At 38.8% G+C, this 15,956-nt stretch overlaps 2 protein-coding genes across 2 annotated transcripts; both read right to left on the bottom strand.

The window, feature by feature from the left end:
• Window positions 1-6,677: 6,677 nt before the first annotated feature.
• Window positions 6,678-7,181, bottom strand: LOC138893187 (secreted RxLR effector protein 161-like). Its single transcript, XM_070176963.1, has one exon. It carries the CDS (start codon window positions 7,179-7,181, stop codon window positions 6,678-6,680), a length of 504 nt encoding a protein of 167 aa, XP_070033064.1.
• A 6,798-nt stretch (window positions 7,182-13,979) lies between these two features.
• LOC138893188 (uncharacterized) lies at window positions 13,980-14,552 on the bottom strand. Its single transcript, XM_070176964.1, has one exon. It carries the CDS (start codon window positions 14,550-14,552, stop codon window positions 13,980-13,982), a length of 573 nt encoding a protein of 190 aa, XP_070033065.1.
• Between the last annotated feature and the right edge of the window lie 1,404 nt (window positions 14,553-15,956).

The following is a 15,956-nucleotide window of genomic DNA, read 5'->3' on the forward strand; positions in this document are numbered from 1 at the left end:
TTGGTGCTGGGCACTGAGCCCATTTCTATTCCACCGTATCGTATGGCACCGGCGGAGTTTAAGGAATTGAAAGAACAACTTCAGGAACTCCTTGATAAAGGGGTTTATTCGGCCTAGTGTATCACCTTGGGGTGCACCGGTTCTATTTGTGAAGAAGAAGGATGTGTATTGATTACAGGCAGTTGAATAAAGTCACAGTCAAGAACAAGTATCCTTTGCCTCGTATTGATGATTTATTCGACCAGCTTCAGGGAGCGAGGGTGTTCTCCAAGATTGATTTGAGGTCCGGTTATCACCAGCTGAAGATTTGGGATTCAGATATTCTTAAAACAGCTTTCAGGACCCAATATGGCCATTATGAGTTCTTGGTGATGTCGTTTGGGCTTACTAATGCCCCAACAGCATTCATACGTCTGATGAACAGTGTATTCCATCCCTATTTGGACTCATTCGTCATTGTATTCATTGACGACATCCTGGCGTACTCTCGTAGCCAGGAAGAGCACTCTTAGCATTTGAGGGCTGTATTGTAGAGATTGAAGGAGGAGAAGCTTTATGAAAAGTTCTCTAAATGTGAGTTTTGGCTCAGTTCAGTAGCATTCTTGGGGCACGTGGTGTCCAGTGAGGGTATTCAGGTGGATCCGAAGAAGATAGAGGCGGTGCAGAGTTGGCCCAGACCGTCCTCAGCCACGAAAATTAGGAGCTTTCTTGGTTTGGCGGGTTACTACCGTCGCTTTGTGGAGGGATTTTCATCTATTGCATCGCCCTTGACCAAATTGACCCAAAAGGGTGCTCCATTCAGGTGGTCGGATGAATGTGAGGAGAGCTTTCAGAAGCTCAAGACTGCTTTGACCACAGCTCCAGTGTTAGTTTTGCCATCAGCTTCAGGTTCTTACACCGTGTATTGTGATGCCTCAAGGATAGGCATTGGTTGTGTTTTAATGCAGGAGGGTAGGGTGATTGCCTATGCCTCGCGCCAGTTGAAGACCCATGAGAAGAACTATCCTATCCATGATCTTGAGTTAGCAACCATTGTTCACGCCTTGAAGATTTGGCGTCATTATTTGTATGGGATTCATTGTGAGATCTATACTGATCACCGGAGTCTCCAGTATCTATTAAAGCAGAAGGATCTTAATTTGCGTCAGCGGAGATGGTTGGAGCTTCTTAAGGACTATGATATCACTATCTTGTACCATCCGGGGAAGGCCAATATGGTGGCCGATGCTTTGAGTCGTCGGGCAGAGAGTTTGGGGAGTTTAGCCTATCTTCCAGCAGCAGAGAGACCTTTGGCATTAGATGTTCAGACCTTGGCAGGCCAGCTTGTCAGATTGGATATTTCGGAGCCTAGTCGGGTATTAGCTTGTGTGGTCTCTAGGTCTTCTCTTTATGACCGTATCAGGGAGCGTCAGTATGATGACCCTCACTTGCTCGTTCTTCAGGACAGGGTTAGGAGAGGTGATTCCAGGGATGTGACTATTGGTGATGACGGGGTGCTGAGAATGCAGGGCCGGATATGTGTGCCTAATGTAGATGGGCTTCGAGAGCTGATTCTTGAAGAGGCCCACAGCTCGCGGTATTCCATCCATCCGGGTGCCGCGAAGATGTACCATGATTTGAGGCAGCACTATTGGTGGAGGCGGATAAAGAAGGATATAGTTGGGTTTGTGGCTCGGTGTCTAAACTGTCAGTAGGTTAAGTATGAGCATCAGAGACCAGGTGGCTTGCTTCAGAGGTTAGAGATCCTAGAGTGGAAGTGGGAGCGGATCACTATGGACTTTGTAGTTGGGCTCCCACGGACTTCGAGGAAGTTCGACGCTATTTGGGTTATTGTGGATCGGCTGACCAAGTCCGCGCACTTTATTCCAATTGGTACTGCTTACTCTTCAGAGCGGTTAGCTGAAATTTACATCTGAGAGATCGTTCGCCTACATGGTGTCCCGGTTTCCGTCATTTCAGATAGGGGTACTCAGTTTACATCGCGGTTTTGGAGGGCTGTGCAGCGAGAGCTGGGTACTCAGGTTGTGTTAAGCACAGCTTTTCACCCTCAGACGGACGGGCAGTCCGAACGCACTATTCAGATATTGGAGGACATGTTGCGTGCTTGTGTCATTGATTCTGGGGGTTCATGGGACCGGTTTTTGCCACTCGCGGAGTTTGCATATAACAACAGTTATCAGTCGAGTATTCAGATGGCTCTGTACGAGGATTTATATGGGAGGAGGTGTAGATCTCCGGTTGGATGGTTTGAGCCGGGTGAGGCTAGGATCCTAGGTACAGACTTGGTCCAGGACGCATTAGATAAGGTGAAATTAATTCAGGAGCGGCTTCGCACGGCGCAGTCTAGGCAGAAGAGCTACACGGATAGGAAGGTCCGTGATGTGTCTTTTATGGTTGGGGAGAAGGTTTTGCTGAAGGTATCACCCATGAAGGGTGTTATGAGGTTTGGGAAGAGAGGCAAGTTGAGCCCCCGGTTCATTGGGCCTTTTGAGGTGCTTCAGAGGATAGGAGAGGTGGCTTATAAGCTTGCCTTGCCACCCAGCTTGTCGAGTGTGCATCCAGTGTTTCATGTTTCCATGCTCCGAAAGTATATTGGAGATCCGTCCCATGTTTTGGATTTCAGCACGGTTCAGTTAGAGGGTGATATGACTTATGAGGTGGAGCCGGTGGCTATTTTGGATCGGCAGGTTCGAAGGTTGAGGTCAAAGGATATAGCTTCAGTGAAGGTGCAATGGAGAGGTCAGCCTGTGGAGGAGTCCACTTGGGAGACCGAGCGGGAGATGCGGAGCAGATATCCACGCCTATTCGAGACTCCAGGTATGTTTCTAGACCTGTTCGAGGACGAACGGATGTTTAAGAGGGAGAGGATGTAACGACCCAGCCGGTTGTTTCGAGAGTTGTAACCCTGTTTTCCCCATTCCTACTTCTTTTGGTGTTATTCAACAATATTAGGTTATATCGGGTTAGTTGGTTCGAGTCCGGAAGGAACTCGGAGTGAAATGAGACACTTAGTCTCATAATTAAAAATTTTAGGTTAGAAAAGTGGACCGGATATGGACCTATATGTAAATCACCTCGGATTTGAATTTTTATGATTTCAATAGCTCCGTATGGTGATTTTGGGCTTAGGAGCGTGTCCGGAATATTATTTGGGAGTCCGTAGAGGAATTAGGCTTGAATTGGGGTGTAATTCATGGTTTTAGCATTGTTTGAGGTGATTTGAGAATGCGACTAAGTTCGTATGATATTTTAGGACTTTTTGGTATATTTGGTTAAGGTCCTGAGGGGCTCGGGATGATTGCGGATGGTTAATGAGAAGTTTGGAAGTTGGAAATATCATAAGATTAAAGTTTCAAGTGAGTTCGCATAAGACCTAAATTCCATTGAGCATAACTCTCATTATACGAAGTGTTATATGGTTTATTACCTATCAAATGAAAGATCTTTGAGTCTAGTTTCTAACGCTTCAAACCGTTCGTCATTTGGACATTCCTATAAGAAGTTATGACCAAATTACCAAAGGCTGGCGGAGGAGCCTGCGGATGCGAAGCATCCGAGGTCGCGTCCGAAAGAGAGGCTGGCAGTGAAGTGTTGCCATAGCGTCCAGGTCCGCATCCGACCTTCAAAGAGGAGTGAAGTGGGGATGCGAAGCATCCAGGGCCGCATCCGAAACCCAGAAATCTGGGCCTATAAATACAAGGTCGGGGAAGGGGGATATTTTGAGTATTTGGGGGTTAGGGTTCTTGAGGTGAAGGGATGATTTTGAGCTCAAATCAAGTCCAATCAACCAAGGTAAGCTATTAATGATGTTTTGGGTTGATTATTACTCAATATACATGATTTCTTACATCATTCTTACATCTAAATACAAGATTTCGTCATCAAATCCTCAAGAACACAAAAATCACCAAAGTTGTGAGTTTTCAAGATTGATCTACTAGAGGTAATTCCAATGCTTCAAACTCGTTTATTATGAGTAGTTAGAAATATTTGAAGTATTTGTTACAAGTTTTAATGGTTGAAAGATTGGATTATAAAACTCTAGTTCATGGCATGAATAGTACTTTTGAGAAAATAAGAGAGAAGGTGAATGGTAATCTTGGCGATGAAATTTATGAATACAATGAAACTATGGAATGGGTTACTAATGTTGGTCCCAATGGATGTTGATATTGTAGATTGAAGTTGCTTAGTAAAGTAGATCGTTGTATTATCATTAAGGGGTGAATTTCAGTTTCGGATCATTGGCATTGAATTGAGGAGACAAGAAAGCATTCAGAGGTGGATACGCACGGAGTGGAAATTTCCTGAGTATTGATTAGCTTGCTCGATGTTGGGTTCATCTTGTTGAGGTAAGTAACGATTGTAAATCTAGTCCTGAGGGTATGAAAACCCAGATTTTGTATCATTCTATTATTTTGAAGTGACGCACATGCTAGGTGACGGGCGTGTGGGCGTGCACTGTTGGGGATTTGTGACTTGGTCCGTCCCGTGGCAACTGTAAAGTTGCATACTTTGTTGAAACCATTTGATACTTATATGTTTTAGAAAGAATTTCTGTAAATTGGGCTGAATGCCATGTTTGGGCCTTGCGCCAATGCTGTATGGACCCTTAGGGGCTATTTCTTACCATCCTCTCATTGTTTTCGATTGAAAATCTATGCTCAGTCATGTTTATGCTTGTTTACCGCATAACTCAATTTTTATGACTCTATTTTGATGCATATAAATATTTTGGGCCGAATGCCCTGTTTTACTGAAATGCCTGAGTGGCTTGAAATATTTATGACTGAGTGTGGCCGAGGGCCTAATTTGTGAGGATGAGTGTGGATCGGGGCTGCCCGCCTGCAGCATACTTGTGACTGAGTGAGGCCGAGGGCCTGATTTGTGAGGATGAGTGTGGATCGGGGCTACCCGCCTGCAGCATACTTGTGACTGAGTGTGGCTGAGGGCCTGATTTGTGAGGATGAGTGTGGATCTGGGCTGCCCGCCTGCATTAGTAGTAGATGCTCATGTTAAACATGAGTTAGCCTTGACATTGTTAAACAGATTGTAGTAGATGCTCATGACTAGTGACACCCCGATGTCAGACTTTTCTTTTCCGCACTTCTGTTTTTCTTTGATTTGAACTCTTTAAATGGAGGTTTTTACCTTGAAATTATCTTTGAAATGAATATATCGGGTTGTTTTGGAAATGAGTCGGCTTGCCTAGTTCCATGATAGGCGCCATCACGACAGGGTTAGTTTTGGGTCGTGACATTATCGTTCTTATCATGCTTTTACGAATTTTTTGGTAATAATTGAGTTTTTATTTCAAAGTTGAGATTGATATTATGGAACCAAATGTTGAAGTAAGGTTTGTACTTGTTATTCTATCTCCCTGTTGTTATTTATGCATTGCATTATGGTAAGGGAGAGTGTTAATGCACGAAGGGTGATGCCGTGCCATATTATGAGTGTTAATGCACGAAGGGTAATGTCGTGTCATATTGTGAGTGTTAATGCACAAAGGGTGATGTCGTGCCATGATATGAGTGTTAATGCACGAAGGGTGATGTCGTGCCATATTGTGAGTGTTAATGCACAAAGGGTGATGTCGTGCCATATTGTGAGTGTTAATGCACAAAGGGTGATGTCGTGCCATGATATGAGAGTAAAAGCACGAAGGGTGATGCCGTGCTGTTTCTATTAATCTTATGGTGAGATTGAGAGTAAAAGCATGAAGGGTGATGCCGTGCATTTTTCCTTACTGTATTCACTATTTCTGTTGATTCATTGTATATTGACTGCTCCAGTGATCATTCTATTGTAGTTCTTTATCTTGTATTCCCCTCAGTATATTCCCCTCCCGACATTTCCTGTTTAGTTCTTCATTTATGTTATTTGTATATACACTGTTAAAAATGTACAGGTTGATTTGTAGGTGCCTTGCCTTAGCCCCGTCACTACTTCATCGAGGTTAGGCTCGACACTTACCAGTATATGGGGTCGGTTGTACTGATACTGCACTCTGCACTTTCTGTGCAAATTTTGATACCGGCTCAGGTTGATCGAGATTAGCTACTGGTCCGTTGTCCAGAGACTCAAGGTAGATCTGTCGGCGTTCACAGACCTTGAAGTCCCCGTCTATCTTTTATGTCCTACCGTTTTCTTTCATTCAGACAGTTGTATTTCTTTCAGACTATTACTTATAGTAAATTCTAGAATGCTCGTGAATTGTGACTCCAGATCCGGGTGGTAGTAATTAATACAGTTTTACGATATTCCACACTTATTATATTTCATTTTAGTTAATTATTATTACTTAATGAATGGAAAAAAGGAATTGGTTTAATGATTCTCTAACGTTGGCTTGCCTGGCAAGTGAAATGTTAGGCGCTATCATGGTCTCGTCGGTGGGAAATTTCGGGTCGTTACAGAGCAAAATAAGCTCAACCTTATAAAGAACTACCACACGCCATAGTGATAGGAAATATAGTGCATATTGAGGTCTCATATGGCTTCATTTTACCACAAACGGGTATCTACCATACTTCCTCAATCCATGGGCTTTAGCCCCATCCCCCTCGACGTTTCAAGGATAACTCTCCTTGCCAAACCCTTGGTTAAAGGATATGCCAAATTTCTTTCGGATCTTACATATTCCAAGGAAATAACACCATGTTTCAACAATTGTTTTACCGCACTATGTCTAATGTAGATATGCCTTCTTTTTCCATTGTACACACTATTTTTGGCAATTCCAATTGCCGCCTGTGAGTCACCATGTAGAGAAACTGGTGAAGCTTGTCTCCCCATAAAGACACGTATGCCAATAAGTTTCTCAACCACTCGGATTCTTGCCCTGCCAACTCAAGAGCAACAAATTTAGACTCCATAGTAGATCGTGCTATACAAGTCTGTTTTGAAGACTTCCATGAAATAGCACCTGCACCCAAAGTAAACACATAGCCATTAGTGGAGCTAACTTCATCATTGTCAGTAACCCAGTTTGCATCACAAAATCCTTCTAAAACAGCAGAAAATTTATTAAAATGCAAACACCAATCCATAGTACCTCTCAAATACCTTAGCAAACGATGAAGAGCATTCAGATGTTCACTACTTAGGTTGTGAGTATATCTACTCAATCTACTAACAACATAAGCAATATCAGATCGTGTATAATTCATGAGAAGCATTACACTACCAATTATCTTAGCATATTCAATTTGAGAAACACTAGACTAGATTCCTTATTCTTTCTCAAGTGTATGCTAGGATCATAACGAGTTCTCACAGGTGCTACATCAAAACAATTAAACCTTTTCAACCTTTTCTCAATATAATGAGATTGAGATAATGAAAAATCATTAGAAGTTCTTTTGATTTTAATCCCTAAAATCACATCCACTTCTCCAAGATCTTTTATTTCAAATTTAGAAGACAAAATTCTTAGTCTCATTAACAACATTCACATTAGGGCCAAAGATTAACATGCCATACAACATACAAACATATAATAATACAATCTGATCCCATCATCTTGGAATAAATACAAGTATCAGATTACCCACTAATGTGCTATTAAACTTTTCATACCATTGCTTATGTGCCTGCTTTAGACCATACAGAGACTTTCTCAATTTGCATACTTTATTCTTCTTTCCTTGTATCACAAATCCCTCAGTTTGAGACATATAGATCTCTTACTCTACATCACCATTTAGGAAAGCCATTTTACCATCCATTTGATGTATCACTAAATTATGAATAGCGGCTAAAGCAACAAGAGTTCTAATAGTCGCTATCTTAGTCACATGAGAATAAGTGTCAAAGTAATCAATGCCTTTATTTTGGTTAAAACCCCTAATAACAAGTATAGCCTTATATTTCTCAATTGTACCATTAGGTCTCAATGTTTTCTTAAATATCCACTTGCTACTTATGGGTTTACAACCTTTAGGCAAATCAGACAAGTCCCAAGTTGTCACGACCCAAACCGATGGGCCGCAACGGGCACCCGATACCTTACTCAACCGAGTACCGATATAATGTATCTTTCGTACCATACTATCATAGATAACTGAGCCAGAGAGACTGCCATGAGATATGTAGAATAAAATATGTAATACCAACTTATACATAAGACATACGGGCCTATAAGACCAAAATAACCACTCGTACACTGAACATAGGCCGACAAAGCCATACAATCTTTTACGTATATGACATCTATCTACAAGCCTCTAAGAATACATAATTGTCATAAAGGTCAGGACAAATCCCCTCCATACCAATCAATATATGTCTTAATCATATTGACCAAATAAGCAACTCCGGAGCAAATGAAACGCACCAACATCTTTCGCTGAGCTGATAGCTTACTTGGAGGACCCTCGACCTGTCTATCGGGACCTACGGGCATGAAACACAGTGTCTCCAGGCAAAAGAGACGTCGGTACAAATAATGTATCGAGTATGTAAGGAATAAAAATCAGTAAATAAAAGACATATAGAAACATAGAGTAAAAGACTTAACATGTAAGTCTGAATAGCTCTGTGAATCATTAGCATTTACAATGTCATGCATATGCATATAAATGTCATACCATGCTTAGGTATATGCATTCATAACATCATCAAGCCTATGAGGGCATCCCATAATATCATCTCGGCCACTGTGGGCAAATCATCAACGTATACCAGTTGATCAGGTGGTGGTGCGTATATAACGCCGTAACCTTTTTCCATATCCCATATACATATAATATATGCGTATAAACTCCATCTAGTCATGGGTCAATGTACATGTATAAATTAATTAAATGCATATGAAATACGTCAATAAAATCTCTCGGAACATCATAAGACCATTATGCCTTTGATTAATGTCATGAAATAAACTTTATCAATTTACGTATTTTCTGAGACCCATGAATAGATGATAGAATAATAAGACACATGGGGAATCAAGAATATAGACACCCCTAGTATTTCTATGAATAGAGTCATTTATGGAAGTTGTGCATTTGCTCGTTTCGTTTTCATCGTATTGATCATGCCAAAAGTAAGAAGGGATAGCCTTAACATACCTGGGCCGATTCTCTTGGCAATCCCTCTAACACACGTCTTTTATGATAAAATACGTAACGACGGATTGAAGTAGGAAAAAATCCATTTGATGTTCTTGAGAAAGATTGCACTGTATTTCCTTCAAATTGCAAAATCCCACTTTGCTAAGATGCTAAGAAATCTTTGCTTGAATTTTGTTTGGAGCAGTTTACTTTGCCAAAGTAAATCCGTATGACATTCTTTCTTAAACTGAATGAAATGAATTAGAAAGGTCCCTTTTTATAGTGGTATGGGGCCCACTTATAAGGCTTACTTTTGCCACTTAAAATTCTCTTAAAATGCCATCTTTCACATAAATTTAAGAGTCATTAAATTGGCTTTAACTTGCTGCCAAGTCTTCATAAACTCACGTGAAGGTTGTCCCCTTAGAATTATCCAAAATCTTCACCTAAATAATTATCCGAAAAATCCAATTTACAAATAAATCTCCCACTTGAAAATTCATAATTACCCAATTATCCACATAATTAAGAATTATCTCAAATTACTTAAAATACTACTCACTTTTAACACATTTTATACACCTTACTATTGTGGTTATGTGGTACTTTATATGGTAATAGTCTATAAATATCGGGCATTATAACTCGGACCATATTTTATCCCAAATTATCAAATTTTGACGGAACTCATTTTCTTTGATTCGCTTACCCTCTCACCTTCACGAATTTACTTATCACTTATTTGAAACAACATAATGCTTATAATCTCAAAATAAACTCATTCCTAAACTTACGTCGATTAACTTAAGACGAAATATCACGTACAGAAACATGGGGTGTAACATCATTCCCCCCCCCTTTGGAACATTCGTCCTCGAATATTGACCAATGCACTTATTATTATCATTACCTATAGCTCTTGCAAATACTTTAGTACTCTCCTTGACATCTAGGCAATTGTACTGTGAATAATTCCGAAGGTCAGGGCATTCCCCCCTTTAGGCCTCTTTCTCACACCATGACTTGTGGTCGGAATCCTTCTAATCTCGTAATTGTTGCTATCTTCTACCATGCAGCATGTTATTCCTCTCTCCTTTTTCCTCCAGTTTTTAGCCAATCTTTAGGCCTTACTTTGTAAACATATACAGAGTTTGATAAGATGCCCCTATGGGCATCTATAGGTACACCGAAGTTCTTCGCTCGGTACTTTGTCAAACTTACGAATATTGCTATATCTTATTTCATAGATCTGTTTATCCATCTGTATGACCTTATTGCCATAACTCTTACTTTGATCTCGTTACTGAGGTTTTCTACCAAACTCCAGGTTACTCTCGTTGCTTATCCTATATGCATAAATCTAAGTCCTTTAATACTTCTTAATTACTGTTCATCTTAAGAATGACGACCTAATCTCATCTCATACTTTATAACTTTTATCCATCCATTGTTGGTTCACCTCAATATTGATCTATATTCTACCACTGATAACTTGACCTTCTATGTAATACCGCCGCTCACGTCTCATCGGGAGATATCTGAAATGATTAGACTGATCCACCTGGGGCGATACCATGGTTTCATAACCGTATTTCATAGCATCCCAATGTGATTCACCTTATATGGGTATTTTAATCCTGTACAATTCATGAAATCCCTTTCTTTTCTCTTTTTTTTTCTTCTTCAAATCATTACTCAATCGAAGGTCCAAATGTCATCCTTTATCTATCACAGTTACACCTCATTCTACTACCAGGGTATCATTTTATCTTTTCTCAATGCTATTAGTCTTAAGACTCCTTTGAGTTCATTCAGGCTATACTAAGATTTTTATAACTTAGAGAAACCATCAACTCTCTTATTTTCATTAGCTTAATCCCGAGGATTTATCCATTATGGTCACCTTCTCACTCACCTTTTCTCATCCCTACTCATATCTTCCTAAAACTTTATCGCTCTACCATACTTTAGCTTGCGACCTACACATATTAGTTATACTACTCGCAACCTTCCTTTAACTTGCTTTCACCATAGATTTCCTTATGTTATTCTGAAAAATCAAGCGAGACATTACATCGTCTCAAAATCTTCTTTACTCTCTTAGACACCCCTAGTATTTCTATGAATAGAGTCATTTATGAAAGTTGTGCATTTGCTCATTTCGTTTGCATCGTATTGATCATGCCAAAAGAAAGAAGGGATAGCCTTAACATACCTGAGCCGATTCTCTTGACAATCCCTCTAACACATGTCTTTTTGTGATAAAACACGTAACGACAGATCGAAGTAGGGAAAAATCTGTTTGATGTTCTTGATAAAGATTGCACCGTACTTTCTTAAAATTGCAAAATCCCACGTTGCTAAGATGCTAAGAAATCTTTGCTTGAATTTTGTTTGAAGCAGTTTACTTTGCCAAAGTAAATCCGTATGATATTCTTTCTTATAATGAATGAAATGAATTAGAAAGGTCCCTTTTTATAGTGGTATGGGCCCCACTTATAAGGCTTACTTTTGTCACTTAAAAATCTCTTAAAATATCACCTTTCACATAAATTTAAGAGTCATTAAATTGACTTTAACTTGCTGCCAAGTCTTCATAAACCCACGTGAAGGTTGTCCACTTAGAATTATCCAATATCTTCACCCAAATAATTATCCGAAAAATCCAATTTACAAATTAATCTCCCACTGAAAAATTTATAATTATTCAATTATCTACATAATTAAGAATTATCTCAAATTACTTAAAATACTACTCACTTTTAACACATTTTATACACCTTACTATCATGGTCATGTGGTACCTTGTATGGTACTAGTCTATAAATATCGGGTATTATAGCTCGGACCATATTTTATCCCAAATTCTCAAATTTCGACGAAACTCATTTTCTTCGATTCGCTTACCCTCTCACCTTCACGAATTTACTTATCACTTGTTTGAAACAACATAATGCTTATAATCTCAAAATAATCTCATTCCCGAACTTACGTCGATTAACTTACGACGAAACTTCACGTACAGAAACATAAGGTGTAACACAAGTGTGACTAGAAACTATAAAGTCTAATTCACTTTTAATGGCCTCTTTCCAAAAACTAGCATCTATTGACCTCATTGCTTCATTATAAGTCTTAGGGTCTTCTTATATTAAATAGATAGACACTAATTCATCATTCAAAACATCAAGATCAATATTTTCAGTCAAGATCAAAGCTAGCTTCAATTCTACACCTCTTACTCCTTCTATGTTCATTTTCATGCTCATTAGCAGTAACACTAGAAGAAGGCACAAAATGAGAATTAATAGTTATAGATGTAGAAGCATTATTAGTCAAGCTCAAATAATTTTGCATCTCTAGATTCACAAATAGAACTATCATTCAAAGACATAAATCTATATGCAATACTATTTTGAGCATAACCAATGAAAATAGCATCAAAAGTCTTGGGTCCGACAGTTACTTGTTTAACATCAGGTAGACAACTTTAGCCAAACACCCCCACACTTTCAGAATTTTCTAGTTAGGGACAAACCCTTTCCATAACTCATACGAAGTTTTATCTAACTTCTTATTAGGGACTTTATTAAGAATATAGCATGCAGATTAAATAGCCCCCCTCACATATTATCAGATAAACCCGAACTCAAAAGCATAGAATTCATCATTTCCTTAAGGGTTCTATTTTTCCGTTCGGCTACACCATTGTTTTGGGGAGTATATGGAGCACTAACCTCATGTATAATACCATTTTCCTCACAAAATACTTCTAGAGTATTAGTACTATATTCACTACCCATGTCAGACCTAAGTCTCTTGATTTTGCTGTAAACTAATTGATTCTCTACTTCTGCCTTGTATTTCAAAAATATGCTTTCAGCCTCATCTTTTGACTTAAGAAGATATACCTTAGTGTATCTAGAAAAGCCATCTACAAATGTGATGTAATATTTCCTTCGATCCTTACTAACAGTGTTCTTGAAATCTGCTAAGTCTGAATGCACTACTTCAAGCAATTCTGTCTTTCTACTAGTTACATTCTTAAAAGGCTTTTTGGTATGTTTTATTTTTACACAAGCATGACACTTAGAAAAATTATCAACATTGACTATAGGAATTAATTTCATTTTTCTAAGTCTTTTAATAGAAGCAATATTAATGTGACCTAGTCTACCATGTCACAAATCAATAGACTCAGCAATATAAGCAGAATTGAAAGTACTAGCATTATTAGTGATCTCTTGAGCAATGTTCAGTACAAATAAACCCCCACTAAGGTAACCCTTCCCAACAAAGTCTCCCACGAGAAATAACAACTTTATCATATTCAAAAATAAGTTTAAGACCTGCTTTGTTGAGAAGCGCACCAGAAACTAAGTTTCTACGAAGGGAGGGTACATACAGAACATTGTTCAAAGCTAAGGTTTTTTCAGAAGTTAACTTAAGGAGAATTTTTCCTTTACCCATACCTCCAATTGTAGTGGAGTTACCCATGTAGACACACTCCCCATCAGCAGATTCCTCAAAGTTATGAACAACTCCTTGTTGGCGCAAAGATGCCTTAAAACGCCTATGTCCATTATCCAGTCAGTCTTTTTAGCCACCATGTTCGCCTCAACGACCACATAAGCAATGACATCATCACCCTCAGTAAGGTTAGCTTGGACTGGAGCTTTTCCTCCCTTCTTTGAGCTTTGTCCTTGGCCCTCCGGCTTATTGAAGTAATTCTGCTTCTTCACATGTCCTTTCTCCTGTTTTCCTTTAAACCTGCCTTTCACAAAAGTATTAGAAGATTCCACAAGGTTAGCTTTAGAAGAATTAAGAGAGAGAGATTTCATCTTATCCTTAACCGTTCATACTCCACATCTTTGAGATGGTTTGTTTTCTCAGTCCTCATGTGACTGATTATTTATTGAAGAGTTAAAGTTTTTTTTTCTTGTGTTTCAGTTGATTCCTGTGATCAGTCCAGGAAGGTGGAAAATTTTCAAGCAGAACATTAGCTTGAAGAATCTCACACATCTCCATTCCTTCGTTCAAAACATCAGCAGTCAAGTTCTCATACTCGTGAACCTGCCCCATGATTGTCTTATCATCAACTATCTGAAACTTGATCCACTTTCCAACCACATACTTCTTTTTCCTCGCGTCATCTGCACCATATTTCTTCTCCAAGCTGTCACATATGACTTTAACAGATTTATAAGTTATAAGCAAATCAAAGAGATGGTTAGTCATATGGTTAAGCAAATGCCCTCGAACAGTTTTGTTATCCTTTTCAACTTTCTTCTTAGCAACATCACCAGCAACAACAGTAGTAGCAACATTAGAACTATCAGCAAGCACATCATCAGGTGGTTCATTAAACAAAATATAATCAACTTCTAACTGTTCAAAGAAAATTAAAAGTTTCTGGGACCAATGCTTATAATTATTTCCATCTAAAGGTTCAAGTTTTGACAGATCAGGAAGTGTTTTGTTCATAGTGGTAGCCATTAGTCAATATTATATGGCGAAATTCGCTTTTAAATTGTAAGAAAAATGAGTAGATAATATTGACTAAGAACAAGAAGTAAACAAGAACAACTTATAAACAAACTGTGTCGTGGCAAGCCACTGCCTTGAAAGCGATTTTGGTCCGACTGGGTACAAATCATTAAGATCGATCGCTCCCCAAGGTTCCACAATACCTCCAAACACGTGACAATTGCCTAGATATAGGTTGAAGAAGAAGAGAGTTGAAGGTGTTTTTTTTGTTTAATAATTCACAAAGAAGACTGCCAAAATTAACCACAGATGTTACAAGAATTAACACAACTGTTGCAGAAACTAAAGCATGAGAGTTACAAAGAAATAAATGGAACGTTACAAAATTCAATTCAAGAGAGAATGAATTTGGACATATTCTGTTAAGCTAAAAAATGAAGAAATAATTTTAGCAAAACCAGATTTGGAATAGGCCTCTCGTATATCTCGCGTGCAGGGGGGAGGGGGGAAAATCAACCTGTTTTGCCTTCAGAACCAAATTCTCATGTGCGCGAGAACACTCCCTTTTACTAGCTCTTTACAAGCCCAACAAAGAGCAATTCAATATAAAGAGAAGGAAAGACTTTCCATCACCAATGAGGGATACTTTGTCTTTCACAAAAGACAAAGAAGTAAAGAAAAAAGGGACCACAAAGAAATCTTTGGTTTTGCATTAACAAGATTAATAATACTAACATAGCTAATATAACTAGAATAAGAAAAATATTATTAGATAATATAAAAAAGTATTACACAGAAATGATATTAAACTTGGAGGGGGAGTTTGATTTTTTAAACAAAACTTAAGAGGTGTAATTGATCTTCTCCAATTTGCTGAAAAAGGCTCACAGTTTTTAGAAATAAAGTGCCAATTGTCATGTCCTTAGACTTAAACTAAGTACACGTGCAGCACTTGACAACTCGCTCGCGATCTTGCACAACTTGCTCATGTTCTTACTATGTCAAGTTAGCCTTAGAGAGAATTTGATTGTTTTACTTTATGAGTTACAAATGAATGACCCATATTTATACTAGTCACCTAGGGGCTAGTGTGTAAATAATAATTGTTTTATAAGTCCTTTCATATTTACAAATAAGTACACCTTCTAAAATTTTTTAGATTACTAGAACATTCCAAGGTTTTCCAAAAGAGTCTTCCTATCAAATCCATAAATATCTAGAAATTTCCCAAAGAAACTCTCCATAGTTTTAGAATTTTTCACCAAGAGCTAGTCCTTAACTTATGTAACCCTTCCATATGGCAACAATATATGCCAAGTGGAACTTACGTGGAATAATGATGTGGCGGGCCGTGGCACTCTCCCCCACCCAATTTTGTGGTGCCCTCGACACAAAGCATCGACACGTACACGC

The sequence above is a fragment of the Nicotiana tomentosiformis genome, chromosome 5 (genome assembly GCF_000390325.3).
Source record: "Nicotiana tomentosiformis chromosome 5, ASM39032v3, whole genome shotgun sequence".
NCBI lineage: Eukaryota > Viridiplantae > Streptophyta > Magnoliopsida > Solanales > Solanaceae > Nicotiana > Nicotiana tomentosiformis.

Excerpts from the sequence above, each read along its gene's own strand:
- LOC138893187 (XM_070176963.1), bottom strand. The coding sequence starts at position 7,181 with ATGCTTCTCATGAATTATACACGATCTGATATTGCTTATGTTGTTAGT.
- LOC138893188 (XM_070176964.1), bottom strand. The coding sequence starts at position 14,552 with ATGGCTACCACTATGAACAAAACACTTCCTGATCTGTCAAAACTTGAA.